Below are 18,038 nucleotides of genomic sequence, written 5' to 3' on the forward strand. Positions count from 1 at the left end.
GCTGCAGCATGCCCTGCATCCCTAGTTCCCATGCCCATGGGCCAGGGTGGTGCAGTGTAGGGGAAGATAGGGAGCGAGAGCAGTTTAGAATGTAAGCTGGGGGATGCACTGGGGTGGGGCAGTTTAATGGGGGCATGGGGTGGGGCATGTTTAAGGGAGAATGGTTTAGGGGGGTATTGGGGGGAGGTTGAGCAGTTTGTGGGGAGTGGGTAATTGGGGCCATGACCCTCTACAGGCCTGGTGACCTCCTGTCCTGTTGCGGGATTGACACCCCAAGCCCCCTTCCCCAGAGATGCAGCAGGACCACAAATCACTGCATGATCAAGCAGCTGGTTTATTGAGTGATGGACAGCTATATGGGGCAGGGAGCCTGCTGTGGGGTTCCTTACAGCCTTGGGTTCCAGGTATGGACAGGGCCTATGATGCTGCACCTCCACCGGTCTCCTCACTGAAACATTGCATGAAGGCGTCCCAGTGGGAGTTCAGCCAGCCATGCAAGTCCTCAGCATAGGGGCTGAGCTTCTGGTGCAGGTCGCTGGCGTAGGCTGCCAGGCCATGCTGGAACTCCTGCAGCCCCAGCTCCTGGACATAGGAGCCCAGCTTCTCCTGTAGCTCCACCCTAGACGGGATGAAGCTGTACGCCTGGCGACCAAGCAGGGTCTTGCTGTACTGCTCCGCCATCTCCAGCAGCCCCTCAGTGTAGGACACCAGGACAGCATGCAGCTGCTTCTTGTAGGGCTGCATCTTCCTCTCCAGTTCCCGCAGCTCTGCCACGCTTACCTCCACCAGCGCGTCTACATGCCTGCTCAGGTTCCTCAGCTGCTCCTGGGCCTTGGGGGGCACCTTACGTTCTAGGTCATCAAAGAAGTTCTCAATTTTCCTGGCGAGCCTCCACTGCCTGCAAAGAAAGGGAAGCAGCTTAGAGTGACTCACCCTCTGGGCTGCTGGCTCTGTCTGACCCCAAGGCAGAAGGATTGGCTGGAGTGGGGAGGGAAGGGGGGTGTCAGGGAGGGGAATGTGGCCCCAGGGCAGGAGGACTAGCTGGTTCATGGGGGTTGGGAATGTGATATGGGGCCTCCACCCCCCAGTGTTGCTGGCTTTGATCCAGCCCCAGCCCCCAGGTCAAGGGCACTGGTTGTCCCAGGGGCATCGGGCCCTGCCATGCCAAACATGGATGCAATTCTGACTGGGAGAACAAGCATCCGCAGCTGAATCCCCAGCATCCCTAGGGTTGGCCAGGCCAATCCCTGCTGAGCTGGTGGGGCTTGCTAGGCCCAGAAGCAGAGGTGTGGGTCCTGCAGTCAGGGATGTGACTCTAACCCCTCTGCTCTGGGTCCCTGGCATGGATGGGGGTGCTCCCAAACCCTGCCTCCAAGTCAGGGCAGGTGCCTCACTCGATCTCCTGGCCCAGCTCAGATTTCTGGATCAGCTCCACGATCGTTGTGATAAGTTGCTCCAGGTAGTGTGGGATGGCATCTGCGACCTGGTCCAACTTTGGCCTGGGTTTCTCGCTGAGGGGAGAGGCCTGGAAGCCTGGGAAAGGAAAGGGATCCCCAGTGAGACAGTGTCACTGAAGGCCCCAGGGCTGCCCTGGCCTGGAGAGACCCACTGAGCTACCTCTCCCTGGAAGGAGGGGCATGTGGTAACTGCACTGGGATGTGGCTCAGGACTCCTAGGTTCCAACCAGCTCTGGGAGGGATATGGGGTCTAGGGGTTACTGCAGAGGGGCTGGGAGCCCGGACTCCTGGCTTCTATCCCACTTTGCCACAGGCTTCTGATAAGGCATTGGGACACTGGGATTGGCAGACTGGATCAGCCCCATGGTTTGTCAAGGCAAATATCTAGAAGCTGGCACTCAGTGGCTCAGGGGAATGTGCAAGAACCCTGCAGTAGCAGATGTGGGTATTTTTCCTCATCACCCCAATAGTTAGCACTGGGGCAGCTGGGTTTATGCGCCTCCTAAGTCTCTAACTATGGTCATTCTGGATACTCCCATTATCCACAGAAATGCATCTGTGAATCCTGCTTATTGGAGATGAGTTCCCTGAGCACCCTTCACCCTGCTGAGCACCGAGAGAATAACAGGCTTCTAAGGCAGAGGTTCTCAAACTGTGGTCCGTGGAGCACCAGTGGTCCGCAAGCTCCACTAATTAGGTGCCTGGACCCTGGAGAAGATGCACATGTAAGGTGAGGGGGTGGCCTTGGGGGGAAGAGGGGGTAGGTGGGAGGGGGCAGTGGGGTGAGAAGAGGAGTTGGGAGGAATTTGGGATGTGCAGGGCTGCGGCGACCAGAGAAAGAGGCGACTTTCCCCAGCTCCAGGGCTGCAGCTGCCAGGGAGAGACAGCCCTCCTTCCCAGCCTCAGCTGTGTGGCTGCTGTGGAGGAGGAGAGACCCCCTCCTTCCGAGACCCAGCTTGGGGTCAGCCGCAGCTAGGGAGAGAGGGAGAGACCCCCCCTGCTTCCAGCCCCAACTTGGGGGCTGCCACGGAAGGGCAGAGAGGGCACATCCATCGCATTAGAAAGGTAAGACTACTGATATTAAATCATAGAATCATAGAACCATAGAATATCAGGGTTGGAAGGGACCCCTGAAGGTCATCTAGTCCAACCCCCTGCTCGAAGCAGGACCAATTCCCAGTTAAATCATCCCAGCCAGGGCTTTGTCAAGCCTGACCTTAAAAACTTCCAAGGAAGGAGATTCCACCACCTCCCTAGGCAACGCATTCCAGTGTTTCACCACCCTCTTAGTGAAAAAGTTTTTCCTAATATCCAATCTAAACCTCCCCCACTGCAACTTGAGGCCATTACTCCTCGTTCTGTCATCTGCTACCATTGAGAACAGTCTAGAGCCATCCTCTTTGGAACCCCCTTTCAGGTAGTTGAAAGCAGCTATCAAATCCCCCCTCATTCTTCTCTTCTGCAGGCTAAACAATCCCAGCTCCCTCAGCCTCTCCTCATAAGTCATGTGTTCTAGACCCCTAATCATTTTTGTTGCCCTTCGCTGGACTCTCTCCAATTTATCCACATCCTTCTTGTAGTGTGGGGCCCAAAACTGGACACAGTACTCCAGATGAGGCCTCACCAATGTCGAATAGAGGGGGACGATCACGTCCCTCGATCTGCTCGCTATGCCCCTACGTATACATCCCAAAATGCCATTGGCCTTCTTGGCAACAAGGGCACACTGCTGACTCATATCCAGCTTCTCGTCCACTGTCACCCCTAGGTCCTTTTCCGCAGAACTGCTGCCTAGCCATTCGGTCCCTAGTCTGTAGCGGTGCATTGGATTCTTCCATCCTAAGTGCAGGACCCTGCACTTATCCTTATTGAACCTCATCAGATTTCTTTTGGCCCAATCCTCCAATTTGTCTAGGTCCTTCTGTATCCTATCCCTCCCCTCCAGCGTATCTACCACTCCTCCCAGTTTAGTATCGTCCGCAAATTTGCTGAGAGTGCAATCCACACCATCCTCCAGATCATTTATGAAGATATTGAACAAAACCGGCCCCAGGACCGACCCCTGGGGCACTCCACTTGACACCGGCTGCCAACTAGACATGGAGCCATTGATCACTACCCGTTGAGCCCGACAATCTAGCCAGCTTTCTACCCACCCTATAGTGCATTCATCCAGCCCATCCAACTTAAAATATGAGTTGCGTGCTTTTATTTGTAAAACAAAAAAACATTAATTATTAAGCGTTTTTTTAATATAGTGCTTTTATCCAAAGCACTTTACAATAGTTAGCTAATGGTTCAAACAACATTTGGAAAGATCATTAAGTGGTCCACTGAGATCCTCAGCAAATTTCAAGTGGTCCGTGAAAAAAAGACCTTGAGAAGCACTGTTCTAAGGGGTAGCCAACAAGATTTGCCAAGAGGAAATCATGCCCAGACAGTTCCTTCTTTTTCAGGGTTACTGGGCTAGTGGCCAGAGAGGAAGCTGTAGATGTGATTATAGCTTGATTTTTTGGGTAGGGTTTTTGATACAGTCCCATGTGACATTCTCAGAAGCAAACCAGGGAAGTGTGGTCTATATCAGTGGTTCTCAAACTTTTGTACTGGTGACCCCTTTCACACAGCAAGCCTCTGAGTGTGACCCCCCCTTATAAATGAAAAACACTTTTAAATATATTTAACACCATTATAAATGCTGGAGGCAAAGCGGGGTGTGGGGTGGTGGCTGACAGCTCGCGACCCCACCCTGTCATAACCTTGCGACCCCCTGAGGCCTCCCGACCCCCAGTTTGAGACCCCCTGGTCTTAAGGAAATTACTATAAGTGCAAAAGTGGCTGAAACAATCACCCTCAAAGGGTGGTTATCAGTGGTGCACTTGTCAAACTGGAGGGGGGATATCTAATGGGGTCCCATAGGGTTCTGTCCTGCATTCAGTACTCGCTAATATTGTCATTAATGACTTGGAGAATGGAGTGGTTAATCTGCTTAAACACTTGCAGATGACACCAAGCTGGGAGGGGTTGCAAGCACTTCGGAGGACAGGATTAGAATTCAAAACGACCTTGTTGATTTCTGGCCAATTCTCCAATTTATCAAGATTAAATTCAATAAAGGCAAGTGCAAAGTACTTAATTTAGGAAGGAAAAGTGAAACGAACAACAACAAAATGGGGAATAACTGGCTAGGTGGTAGTACGGCTGAAAAGGCTCTGGGGGTTAAAGTGGGTCACAAATTGAATATGAGCCAACAGTGCAATGCAGCTGCAAAAAAGATTTATATCATTCTGGGGTGTATTAGTAGGAGTGTGCTATGTAAGACACCGGAGTTAACTGTTCCACTCTACTTAGCACTGGCGAGCTCTAGGTTTACTTGGAGTTGCCTCAGCACAGGGGGCTGTACTAGATGAACTCCTGAGGTGCCTTCCCAGGTTCATTTGTCTGATTCATTCAGGCTGACAGAAAGAGCAACTAAATACCCCTTTTTGTAGTGAGAACTAATACCAAAGAAGCCACTGCCCACGGCACTCACCAGCAGGGCAAGGCCTGAGCAGAATGGCTGTATGGGCCAAGGGGTTTCCCTAGTGACTGATTGCAAATGCAGGGGATGGAGCACTGGTTGGCAGCAGCTGTGTATGTCTGTGTATCAAAGGCACAAAGCCATCAGACAGGGAGAGACGTTTTTGTTAGCATTGGCCTGGGAGGGAGCAGAGCTAGGGCTCCTTGGAGCACACAGCTGGTGGAGAGGCAAGCTTGGATTTCTGGAAAAGGAAACCGCCGGCTCTTGTATGTTCCTGCTGTGTTCAGGGAAAAGGAATTCTGTGCCCATTCTCTGTAAATCAACAGGCTTATACCAAAAATGAGACCTGACTCTTACCATCGATTTGGGGCCTTGCCAAGAGATATTGGCTGCCCGTTGGAGAGGGGAACAATACGTTTATCACATCCCCTTTTATCTGTCTCCTTTTTAGACAACAGGCCCAGTGTTTTCATCCTCTCCACCCAGGGCTTTTTCCCAGACCCTGGCTCTCTCTCGTTGCCTGTCCTTGAGCTCCCACTGATTCTCCAATATCCTTTTTACACCAGTGCAAAGTGTTTACACTGGGGGGTGGAGGGTGGGGCGATTTCTCCGCTGCCCTCCCAGTGTTCCAGTCAGCCAGCATTCACACCCGTGAGGCACACCACAGTTCTGATCTGGATGTGTCTTACACTGGATGAAAACTCTTTTACACACTAAAGGGTTAGACAAGTGCCAGAAACATCCCATGTAGATAACTCCTGAGACTCCCCAGCAGGAGCTCTGCCTGGTTGAATGAGTCAGGACCCAGGGAACAGAGCGCACAGCTGAATGCTTAGCAAAGCAGGGTGTTCCCAGAGCTGGGAAAGGCTCAGTCCGTTACACTGTTTCTAATTCATGTTTCCTGCTCTCCCCCCCCCCCCCCACAATCCAAGCTGCATTCCCTCCCCTTTCCCCTGCTCCTGTGACTGGGTCTCTATCAGATACTTTAGTGGTTTCCACTTGAAAAGTCAAAGCTGATTCCTGTGGGAGAGGGTGCCCAAAAGACCTGGCTTCCAGGCAGAGGGATTCCCCACACACACTGTCAGCCAGCGCCCAATGGGACAGGTGTGAGGCTGCACCGAGACACACTCACACTCACCTAGCACAGCCAGGGACAGGACAGCAATGAGAAGCTTCATGCTCAGAGTTTCCTGGCGAACCTGGCAGGATGGAGGAAAGAGATAAGTTAGACCCAAGGGGGAGTGGATGGGGTAACAGCCTTGTCACCCATGCCTCCTCCTGTCACTCATTAACCTCAGCACCTGGGCATGAGCTTTGTCTACAGTCCAGTGCTGGGGGGTCTGGCTTTGGGCTCCCAGCCCCCGAAATAAAACTGCCCGGGTTGGTGCTGCCCGGAAAGCCCTGGCCTGAGACTGTTTCTTTCCATCCCCGTAGTTGCAGCCTTCTCTCTGGCCTGACAAATGCAGTCTGGCCCCCACTCGTATCCATTCAGAATGCTGCCTGCTGCAACGATCATGTTCTTTTGGCCAAAACAATGGGCTATGTCTCCTCTCTTTGCTGGCTTCTCTTCTCTCTGGTAGTGTTACACCTCTGACCCAAACAGCTAATTCAAGTTTGGGGCCCTAGCGATGTCCCAGCTGGGAGTACAAATTCATGACGGAGTCCCGTATTGTCTTGAGTGCAGCCTTGTTTATTCACAGGGTGTCCAAAGTCCTGTTTCTGCAAACTAGCACTAGCAGGAGGAATGACAACCCCAAAGGATACTCAGCGCTTGTCTGCCCTTCAAGCCCTGCAGCTGCGCCGCTGAAGCACGAAGTGAAGACACTATGTCTGTCGGTGGCAGCCCTTCTCTCACCTGTGTAGGTACTCCACCTCCCCGAGAGGCCGTAGCTGTGTCCACAGGAGAAGCCCTCCCATCGACTGGAGTTCGGGCAGTATAACTGCATCGTTCAGGTTTTCCACACCCCTGAGTGTCGTAATTAGACTAACATAAATTCAGCATGTGGACCAGGGCTCGGCAAACGGCCCTTCCCCCATCCAGTTTCAAACTCTCTAGGGAGTTTTAGGTGTGGGGGCTTGTAATTAATGTATCCTGACAGTTATATTAACGGAAGCTGTATTCACACCCAGTCTCAGAGGTCTGTGACTGTGCAGTCCCCAGTTCCTCTCAGCATAACAATACCAAGCATAGGTTTCAGAGTAGCAGCCGTGTTAGTCTGTATTCGCAAAAAGAAAAGGAGTACTTGTGGCACCTTAGAGACTAACCAATTTATTTGAGCATAAGCTTTCGTGAGGAACTTTCACCAAGGAACTAGCTGTAGCTCACGAAAGCTTATGCTCAAATAAATTGGTTAGTCTCTAAGGTGCCACAAGTACTCCTTTTCTTTTTGCGAATACAGACTAACACGGCTGCTACTCTGAAACAGGAGGTATGTTGCAACAAGAAGAAGGTCAAGAAAAGTGTGGGCCCCTTACTGAATGGGGGAGGCAACCTAGTGACAGAGGATGTGGAAAAAGCTAATGTACTCAATGCTTTTTTGCCTCTGTCTTCACGAACAAGGTCAGCTCCCAGACTACTGCACTGGGCAGGACAGCATGTGGAGGAGGTGACCAGCCCTCTGTGGAGAAAGAAGTGGTTCAGGACTATTTAGAAAAGCTGGACGAGCACAAGTCCATGGGGCTGGATGCGCTGCATCGGGGGGTGCTAAAGGAGTTGGCGGGTGTGATTGCAGAGCCATTGGCCATTATCTTTGAAAACTCATGGCAATCGGGGGAAGTCCCGAATGACTGGAAAAAGGCTAATGTGGTGCCCATCTTTAAAAAAGGGAAGAAGGAGGATCCTGGGAACTACAGGCCAGTCAGCCTCACCTCAGTCCCTGGAAAAATCATGGAGCAGGTTCTCAAGGAATCAATTCTGAAGCACTTAGAGGAGCGGAAAGTGATCAGGAACAGTCAGCATGGATTCACCAAGGGCAAGTCATGCCTGACTAACTTAATTGCCTTCTATGATGAGATAACTGGCTCAGTGGATGAGGGGAAAGCAGTGGACATGTTATTCCTTGACTTTAGCAAAGCTTTTGATACTGTCTCAGTATTCGTGTCAGCAAGTTAAAGAAGTATGGGCTGGATGAATGGACTATAAGGTGGATAGAAAGCTGGCTAGATTGTCGGGCTCAGTGGGTAGTGATCAATGGCTCCATGTCTAGTTGGCAGCCGGTATCAAGCGGAGTGCCCCAAGGGTCGGTCCTCGGGCCGGTTTTGTTCCATGTCTTCATTAATGATCTGGAGGATGGCGTGGACTGCACCCTCAGCAAGTTTGCAGATGATACTAAACTGGGAGGAGAGGTAGATACGCTGGAGGGTAGGGATAGGGTACAGAGGGACCTAGACAAATTTGAGGACTGGGCCAAAAGGAATCTGATTAGGTTCAACAAGGACAAGTGCAGAGTCCTGCACTTAGGACGGAAGAATCCCATGCACTGCTACAGGCTAGGGATTGAGCGGCTAGGCAGCAGTTCTGCAGAAAAGGACCTAGGGGTTACAGTGGACGAGAAGCTGGATATGTTTCAACAGTGTGCCCTTGTTGCCAAGAAGGCTAACAGCATTTTGGGCTGTATAAGTAGGAGCACTGCCAGCAGATCGAGGGGCATTATCATTCCCCTCTATTTGGCATTGGTGAGGCCTCATCTGGAGTACTGTGTCCAGTTTTGGGCCCCACACTACAAGAAGGATGTGGAAAAATTGAAAAGAGTCCAGCGGAGGGCAACAAAAATGATTAGGGGGCTGGAGCACATGATTTATGAGGAGAGGCTGAGGGAACTGGGATTATTTAGTCTGCGGAAGAGAAGAAGGAGGGGGGATTTGATAGCTGCTTTCAACTACCTGAAAGGGGGTTCCAAAGAGGATGGATCTAGACTGTTCTCAGTGGTAGCAGATGACAGAACGAGGAGTAATGATCTCAAGTTGCAGTGGGGGAGGTTTAGGTTGGATATTAGGAAAAACTTTTTCACTAGGAGGGTGGTGAAGCACTGGAATGCGTTACCTAGGGAGGTGGTGGCATTTCCTTTCTTAGCGGTTTTTAAGGTCAGGCTTGACAAAGCCCTGGCTGGGATGATTTAGTTGGGGATTGGTCCTGCTTTGAGCAGGGGGTTGGAATAGATGACCTCTTGAGGTCCCTTCCAACCCTGCTATTCTATGATTCTATGATTCTAAGGTGACCGTCGCTGGCTCTCTGTTGCCCCTCTTGCAGCCCCTTTCCACTGGCTCAGGGACTATCCTGTTCTGTGTCTGTACTGTAGTGCCTGACACATGGCTGGGGCTCCTGCACAACCAGTAACACAGAAATATAAAGATAATAACATGAGGCAAACACTAATGCAATGCACATGCTGCTGGCGGCCTCCCTGCAGGCCCCTCTCCCTCCCAGCTCTGATCAGGTCTCATGATCGCTCTCTCACTATGAATCATCCTTGCTGACTTGTTTACTGGGACTGCGGATCTCCGCTACGGGTTCTCCCAAACTGCCTCCAGCTTGGAACCCAGGGCAGAAACCAGTGGCTGCTGCCAGAGCTGGGCTCAGGCCCCACAAGTGTCTGGACTTCGGAATGGGGAACCTCAGAAAACTTGATGTAGAGGCAGTAGGTTGGGCACCAGCCTTGGAGCCAGAAGACCTATTACCCAGCTTTGCCACTGACCTGCTAGTCCTTTCCCCTTCCTGGGCCTGTTTCGCCTCCCTCTGTTGGGATTTTAAACTCGTTTAGGCAGGGCCCAGGGACCCTCGGTGTCCCTACACTGCAGCTGGGAGAGTGCTTCCCAGCATGGGTAGCCAGACACCTGCTCACTATGCTCAAGTTAACTCACTTGCAGCAGACGCAGCGGCTCAGGCTAGCCACCCATATAATGTACCCAGGGGATCAGGAGGCTGGTTCTTGGGTAGCTAGCCCAAGCCACTGTCTGTGCCACAGTGCCCACAAGGCTATTTTTGGTGCACTAGCTCCAGCAGAGCTAGTGTCTGTCTGTCTGCTTGTACTGGGAAGCCTCCTCCATCCCAGCTGCAGTGTAGATGTCCCCTGTGTGTCTTTGCAGAACCTGGCACAAGATGCCGGGAGTCAGAGCTCCTAACTCTGGGAGGGGCATGGGGGGCTAGTGGGTTAGAATGAGGGCTGGTGACTGGCAGTCAGGACTCCTGGGTTCTGTCCCTGGCTCTGGGAGGAGCATGGGGTCTAGTGCGTTACAGTAGGGATAGGGATGGGAGCCAGGATTCCTGGGTTCTGCCTCTGGTTCTGGGCAGGAAGCAGGGGAGACTTGGGAATCTGGCTGCTGTGTGACTGAGCGAGTCATATCACCTGTCTGCCACTCAACAGACCCACCCTTTTAAAATGGGGGTGGTGATGCCAACTGCCCGCCCCTTCCAGATCTGTGGGTGAAACATGCTACAAAACACATTCTCTGGTTATTTATTGTCTTCTCTCCTCTCCACTTGGGCACAGGGAACCCATGATGCCAGGGAAGGGGGACTGTTGACACTAGCAGAGGATTTGCAGTCAGGTGGGGAATCCTAAGTGGGATGGGGAATGTGGGAAGGAGATGAAGCTGCAGCTGGATCGAGGAATGCAGTTTAACAAGGAGGACTGGAAAGGGGTCAGGAGTTCAAGTGAAAGAGCTGCAGGGGCAGAAACGGGCTGGAAATCCTGGCTCCACACCACAGAGGAATGCGCAGAGGTTGGAGCCCAGTGATCTATGATCAGAAGCAGAGTCCTCTGCTGACACAACAGCGCTGAGGCTCCGTGCAGAGGTCAACTGGCAGCAGATAAGGCCTAGGCCACAGGGCGGTACTGACAGCAAACTGTAGCCTCAGGGACCTTCCCTCCCCACTTTGCAGCTGGAGACATTTACTGGCCTGTAGTTTTCCTTCCCAGCAAACTGGGAGGGTGCCAAGTTGGGGCATCCGGCGACGGAGCCTGATTCCAGACCGCCTGATACAGCACGTAATAATCCCTCATGGAAAGGAAGAGGCATGTTCAACTGTGTTATTCCAGGCTCTGCACAAACCTCTAATCCAGAAACCAACAGCGTTTAATACAGAGTCAGCCTTTGTTATGCAAATAAGTTTCTAATGTATAATTACAGCCGCAGGGCAGGTCCCAGCCAGGTGGGTCTGGAAACCAATTTTCTGTTTATCTGTTTGGAAAAACAAACCCTGAAGTCATTTTGCCAATGTCACCACGTACCGTGACAGCATCACCCTGAACCTGGCTCGCAGTGCTACGCAGGGTTACCTTGGGTCAGCGTTTGGATGGGAGACACGCTCAGGGAGCGGGTCGCTCTTCCCGGGCAGTCAGTGTTGGTTCGGACGCTCCAGCGTGGCACCACGGGCCACTGTGCTGTCAGAGCCGGGTGGCGGCTCGGGAGGGGGTGCTCGCCCGTCTCAGTCAGTGCTGACCCCAGTATGGCAGGAGGGGGTTGGGGGAAGGGCACTCTCTGTCACAGTTCAGGGCAACTGCAATTGGATGTCCTGGCCGTTGCCATTCTGGATGGAGACCCACCTCACTTGCCCTCTGAGATGGAGATTCCCAGGCTGCACACCTCCCTGCCTTCACTCCCATTTCCCAGCACGCCTGCTTGCTTTCCCTTCAGAGCCCAATAGCACAGGGATCCCTGCAGACCACGGTGCCACCCAGCTCTTTGTAAGCAGCCAACGTTCGTCTTAAGGTAAAAGCATAACAGAAAAAAACAAAGAACCTACATACATGCTAATGAGCTGACCAGGACCCCACCCTACGAGGGACTCTGGCAGGAGCAGTGCGTGTGGTGACCAACCCAGAAAGCACCCAGTCTTCTGGGGCCTCAGGCGACCCAGTTTGTCCAACTCTTCCCAAAGGACTGGAGCCCCCACCTGGAGCAGCGTCCTCTCTCTTTGCTGGAGCAGGAAGATGCACGGGGGGGTGGGGGGGGAGCAGATCTCCCAAACAGCAGCAGCATCACAGACTCTGGCTTTTCTTGAGATTTCATAAATCGCCCCCCCCCACAGCCAGCATGAGGTCTCAGTGCCCCCCCACAGCCAGCATGAGGTCTCAGCACGCCCCCCCCCCACACCTGGTATAAGGTCTCGGCACCTCCCCCCCATACAGGGCACAAGGTCTCTGCACCCCCCAGCACGAGGTCTCAGCACCCCTCCCTCCCCACAGCCTCAGCCCCAGATCTCAGCACCCCCCTCCCCCCCCAAGAAAAAGTCTCAAGTCCCCCTGCCCCAGCCTGTGACACTTGACACTTTGTATTCTCCTTCGAAAACAGGACAAAAATGCAGAGGGGGCTAGTGCCCCCGGTGTCTGTCCCTGAGAGTGGGGGGCCCTCTCTCCTTTCCCTTCTGTCCACCGCCCTGTGCAGCGTACGATCGCCGGGGGAGACAGGGTCCTAGACCAGTGGGGTGGGGCAGACTGCGCAGGGCAAGGGGAAGAGATTGTGTCTGTCTCCCTCTCCTCCCCGGCAAGCAGAGGGTTAACACTTTCTCCAAAGGGGAAGCTGTCCGGCCCCATGCGGGGGTGGGGGGGTGGGGGGAAGTAACCTTCGCCCCCTCCAGCTGCATTGGCGAGTTTGCGCTGGCTCTGTCCTCCCCCCGCCCCGTGGGTATTTAAGGCCGAGTGGGGCTGGTGGCACTTTACAGCCCAGGACTAGAAGCCCAGCAGAGGTGAGGGCAGGGGGCAATGGAGATACACCCTAAGAAGTAATGGGGTGCTGCAGGCCAGAGGAGAGGGTGTGGGGCAGTAGTAGAGGTGGGAGGGGCTGGGGGTTGCAGCCTCAAAGAGGCTGGAAACGTACAGGCTTCGGGGCAGGCAGGATGCAGCCCAGAGGAGTGGGAGGATGGATGGGCAGCAGCCCAGAGGGGATGGCTGAGGGGCAGGATTAGGGGTAGAGTGGATGCAGCCCAGAGGGGCAAGGGCTTTCCTTAGGACAGGGGTGGTTGGACCTGGCTTCCTACATGCTGTGCGCCCTAGCTTGTATCCCCTGTGGGGGAACCCATGGGGGGTGTTATGTCCCACCCTCCCTGCGCTCATTCACCCCAGCCCCTTCCTTCTCTCTCTGCAGGCAAAGCTGCAGCCATGAAGTTTTGGATTGTGCTGCTGGGGGCAACCCTGCTGGCAGGTAAATGGCTCGTTCAGTTCATCTCCCCCATCAGGGCAGGGTTGGAAACTTCCCTTCTGGTGTTGATCAGGAGTAACCTCATTGGAGTCATGGGGACTGGTTCCCTTTTCACGCACCATGGTGTAAATCAGCAATGTGACCCAAAAAAAGAAAAGGAGGACTTGTGGCACCTTAGAGACTAACCAATTGATTTGAGCATAAGCTTCCGTGAGCTACAGCTCACTTCATCGGATGTGACGCAGTGGGTAGGGGTCCTGCCTGGGGACTCCTGGGTTCTATCCCTAGCTCTGGGAGGGGAGTGAGGTCTCGTGGGTTAGTGCTGGAAGCCAGGAGTCCTGGGTTCTATCCCTAGCTCTGCTACTGACTTGCCCATGACCCTGGATGAGTCACTTAGGCTTTGCCTTCACTGTCAAAAGCAGGTGTTTTTTCCAATGGGAGAACCAACCCATGTTAGCTATTACTACCAACTGTTACCACCACGCAGTAAAGGCCAAGCTAAGACTGTAATTTTACCATGAAGTCAATCAGCAGCAGGGTGCAGCGCTGACCTGCCTAGCTACCTTCCGGCAAACGGTCCAGGTGCCTTGTCTCCAACAGGATCGTACAGCAGGCTGGTGATCCCTCATTTGTGTTAGCAAAAAGAAAAGGAGTACTTGTGGCACCTTAGAGACTAACCAATTTATTTGAGCATAAGCTCACGAAAGCTTATGCTCAAATAAATTGGTTAGTCTCTAAGGTGCCACAAGTACTCCTTTTCTTTTTGCGAATAGAGACTAGCACGGCTGTTACTCTGAAACCTCTCATTTGTGTTAGTTATTGCACTGCAAAAACACCACCTTTTGCTGTGAAGACAACCTCACACAACTTGTCTGGTCTCTTTCGACTGGTAAACCCTTTTGGGGAGGGACTGTCTCCTACTGTGTGTTTTGTACAATGCCTGGCACAACGAGGCCCCTGATCTCGGTGGGGGTCTATGCAGAGCCTGGCACGACGAGGCCCCCGATCTCGGTGGGGGTCTGTGCAGCGCCAGGCATGACGGGGCCCCCGATCTTGGTGGGGGTCTGTGCAGCGCCAGGCATGACGGGGCCCCCGATCTTGGTGGGGGTTTGTGCAGCGCCAGGCATGACGGGGCCCCCGATCTTGGTGGGGGTCTGTGCAGCGCCAGGCATGACGGGGCCCTGATCTCAATCAATCTGTGCAGGGCCGGCCAGGGATATGACACTGGGCTAGATGGGCACCGGGTCTGACTCCCTGTGTGGCTCCAGGGCCGCAATGGCCTGGGTTACACAGGAGGTCAGACTCGACTCTTTACCTGCAAACTCTGCCCCTCCAGGCTGCCAGGCCAACCCGCTTGTCCAGGATGAGCCCAAGACTAAGTGGGAAGAGGCTGTGAAGGTCTTCTGGAACTACCTTTCCAAGGTGGGACACGCCGCAGACAATGTGACCGCCCAGATCAAGAGCTCCCAGCTCAGCAAGGAACTGGAGTGAGTGACCCTGCGGCTCAGTGTCAGTGGGTGAAGATGGGTGGGGCAAGGACACAAAGCTGCGGGGGCCTGTGTCCCCCTGGAAAGGGCGAGATCTCTGCTGGGAAAAATGCCAGGCTTTGGCGAAGTGCTGGGTGCCAGGCTGTGCTGAGAAGCACCGTGTTTGGCTGGTGCACACCACGCCTGTGGGTGTTGCTGCCGCTTTGCGGTAATGGTGGGTTGGGAGCATTCCTAGAGGAGCATATGGGGGGATGCCCAGCCAAGGGCCACAACCTGGGGCACAGAGGGGGTGATGTGGGATCCTTGGGGAGCCCTCAGTGCCCTGTTGAAGAGTGGGGTTTGGATGGGTGTCACCACAGCCCTGCATGGGCGCATCACAGATATCGTGGCTGGGGGAGAGGGGTGGTGCAAGCCAAGACGCCCCAGCTCTGACTCCCTGGTCCCTCCCCAGCGGGCTGATCACCGACACCATGGCTGAAGTGGGGGTGTACACAGAAGAGCTGCGGGCCCGGTTTGGCCCCTACGCCCAGGAGGCCCAGCAGCGCCTGGGCAGCGAGGTAGCGGCGCTGACAGGGAAGCTGCGGGCCGACATGGAGGAGGCCAAGGGCCGAGTGGTGCAGTACGCGGGCGACGTGCGCTTGATGTTCGACCAAAACCTGGAGGAGGTGCGGGCCCGAGTTGGCATGTACCTGCGCAAGCTGCGCAAGCGTCTGGGCAAAGATGCTGAGGAGCTGCGCCGCAAGATGGCCGCCTATGCCAGCGAGGTGCAGGCCCGCACCGACCAGCGGGTGGACGCCGTGCGCCAGGGCCTGCAGCCCCTAATCGACAGCATCCGTGACAAGGGACAGCAGCGTCTGGGAGCCCTGAGCCAGGCCATGGGTGAGCAGAGCCAGAAGGTGCGCGATAGCCTGGGCACCCGGGCCCAGGAGCTGCAGGGGCACCTGCAGGAGAAGGCTGAGGAGGTGCGGGGCTCCCTAGACCAGGCTGCTGAGCAGGTCCGCCAGTGGTTTGCACCCTTCCTGCAGGATGTCAGTGCCCAGTTACAGGCCCTGGTGGAGAAGCTGCAAGGGAAACTCCAGCTGTAACAGCCCCTGCTCACCCCACGCTGTGGCCCCCCAACAGCCCAGAGCCCTGGCAATCCAGGGGCCTCCATTCCCAGGTCCCCCACAGTACAGCCCTGCCCACTGATACCAAGCTAGCTGCGGAGGTGTGTGGCTCCTGGAGCAAACAGGCATGAGTCACTTCACCTGCTAAGCCTGCTCCAGACCTCCTGCAGGGGCCCAGTTCTTCATTGCCCCTGTGCATGAACCCCAGTGCATAGACATTGCCACTCCGACCCTGCATTCACACTTGGGACTGGTGGAAATGAAGCCACGAGACTCAGGACAACCATGAATCTGGCCTTGAGCTGCGTTTGTGCAGGTCCTGGAGACCTGAGAGGGGATAACCTCTGCCCATCCCATTCTCCCCTCTCTAACCACAGCTGAATCTGATGCCCCATCCCATCCCCACTGTTAGATCTCCTGTGTTCACCAGTGCTTTCACCTGTAACTAAATAAATTCTTGCTTTGGGCACAAGATACTCGGGGCCTTTTCTTCTTTATGACCTAAATTTATGAGACACACACATTCAGATCCCCAGCTGCAGTAAATCAGCCGTAGCTCCAGGGGGGCCAGATCCTGGCCAACTGGCACTGCTCCGTGGGCCACAGGTGCAAGAAGTCCTCCCACCGCTATCCCATATTGCACTGCTCCATTCAGAATCGACCGATCTGGGCCCCTTGCTGCCGTCTACTGTCCAGGCTGGCATATGGATGTGAGCACGGCAGCAGGAGTGTAAAGAGGTTATTTTACCTCTGTATTTGGCACAGGTCTGATCGCTGCTGGAATACTGTGTGCAGTTCTGGGGCCCACAATGCAAGGAGGATACTGATAAACTGGGGACGGTTCAGAGAAGAGCCATGAGAATGATTAAAGAATTAGCAAACCTGTCTTGTAGTGATAGACTCAGAAAGCTCAAGCTATTTAGCATAACAAACAGAAGGTTAAGGGGTGACTTGATCTCCGCCTGTACGTACTATTTCATAACGGGCTCCTCAGGTATCACACACTCCAGTGGCTGGAAGCTGAAGCTCGATAACTTCAGTCAGGAAATAAGGTCCAAATTTTTTACTGCTGACAGTAATAAACCACTGGAACAATTTACCGAGGGTCGTGGTGGATTCTCCATCACTGGCAATTTTTAAACAAAGATGTTTTTCTAATAGCTCTTCTCCGGGAATCATTGTGGGACAGGTCAGTGGCCTGTGTTATGGAAGGGGTCAGACTAGATGAACAGAATGGTCCCACCTGGCCTTAGAATCTATCAATCCGCTGCAAACATGGTATTAGTTCAACTAATCTGAGGCGTTCAGCAGATACTGGTGCTGCAGCAGGGCAGGGCCAAACCCCCAGCCTACCTGCCAACACTCACTGCTGCTTTCCCCTGAATCCCCCCTCCCAGCAGTGTTCGGTATCCCAACAGATGCTCCCAACCCCCCATTCACAGACACGGCCCTTAGCTTGGGGCCATCTGAGTTCTGACTTGCCCCAGATGCTTATCTTCCAGCACCTTCAGTGGGAAATGCTGCTAACCAGCCCCACCCTGATCCCTCCCTAAACACTCACAACCAAGTCTGTTGGGTAAAGTCTCTCACCATTGGCTCCGGGGGAGTTACATCAGCATGAAATTTGGTCCATTGTGTTTCAAAGGACTTCCCCAGCTCTGCTCCTGCCCCACTGGAGAACACATTCCCCCCGCCTACCTCCACCGCAGCAGGTCTGCTCCATGGATGGTTTCTCTGGGGTGTGGGGTGGAAGTCAAAAAGGTTCCTTCTCCCTTTACTGTAATAGCAAACAAACCAGCTGTTTTTGTGATGCCAGAGACCCAGGGAACGAGCACACGTAGGTTATAAACATCCCCCACTGTGCCCTGGAGCACAGCTGCCTGTGGGCCTCTCAGCCCAAGCTGTGACTGTTCAACACACATTTATATTGGCTTCATCACAACCACAACTTTTCTAAGCACTGGGGAAACTTCCTCTGGCAAACCAAAGTTCCGCTCCTGCCCCAGCATTTCAGCCCACACTTTTTAGGAGAGCAGCAGCCTTTATTAGCCTTGTTATTCCAGCTAAGCTCATGTCATTTGGGCATGCAAATGTGAGCCGGTGGGGTGCCGAGTGCCTTTGACAATCTGGCCCTAATTCAGGAATTCCATTCTGCCTCCAGTTTCAGCTGGGTTTAAGTTCACATTGTCTCCCGAAGGGCTGGTGTTCTGTACTGTTAAACAGCCCCACACCCCTCCCCACAGGCAGCTCAGGACAACGGGACCCTGTATAAACAGCCCCCCCGTGCCCTGCCCCACCCCACAGGCAGCTGCAACTCCGCTCAGGACAAGAA

The 18,038-nt window shown here is 53.9% G+C and overlaps 2 protein-coding genes across 4 annotated transcripts; one reads left to right on the forward strand and one right to left on the reverse strand.

The window, feature by feature from the left end:
* Positions 1 to 314: 314 nt before the first annotated feature.
* On the reverse strand, positions 315 to 6,926 carry LOC144279536 (uncharacterized). Its single transcript, XM_077841085.1, has 4 exons — positions 6,830 to 6,926; positions 6,113 to 6,173; positions 1,395 to 1,533; positions 315 to 898 (listed from the first exon to the last, which is right to left on the reverse strand). Exons 2-4 carry the CDS (start codon positions 6,150 to 6,152, stop codon positions 418 to 420), a joined length of 660 nt encoding a protein of 219 aa, XP_077697211.1. The 5' UTR covers positions 6,153 to 6,173; positions 6,830 to 6,926; the 3' UTR covers positions 315 to 417.
* On the forward strand, positions 6,716 to 16,180 carry APOE (apolipoprotein E). 3 transcript variants are annotated; one of them, XM_077841084.1, is made up of 4 exons: positions 6,716 to 6,833; positions 13,060 to 13,116; positions 14,450 to 14,600; positions 15,052 to 16,180. In XM_077841084.1, exons 2-4 carry the CDS (start codon positions 13,074 to 13,076, stop codon positions 15,683 to 15,685), a joined length of 828 nt encoding a protein of 275 aa, XP_077697210.1. In that variant the 5' UTR covers positions 6,716 to 6,833; positions 13,060 to 13,073; the 3' UTR covers positions 15,686 to 16,180. The 3 variants fall into 3 exon arrangements, with proteins under 3 accessions (XP_077697210.1, XP_077697209.1, XP_077697208.1); XM_077841083.1 differs by lacking the exon at positions 6,716 to 6,833 and adding an exon at positions 12,640 to 12,661; XM_077841082.1 differs by lacking the exons at positions 6,716 to 6,833; positions 13,060 to 13,116 and having other exon boundaries at positions 14,347 to 14,600.
* The last annotated feature ends 1,858 nt before the right edge of the window (positions 16,181 to 18,038 follow it).

Source organism: Eretmochelys imbricata, chromosome 24, assembly GCF_965152235.1.
Source record: "Eretmochelys imbricata isolate rEreImb1 chromosome 24, rEreImb1.hap1, whole genome shotgun sequence".
NCBI classification, from domain to species: domain Eukaryota; kingdom Metazoa; phylum Chordata; order Testudines; family Cheloniidae; genus Eretmochelys; species Eretmochelys imbricata.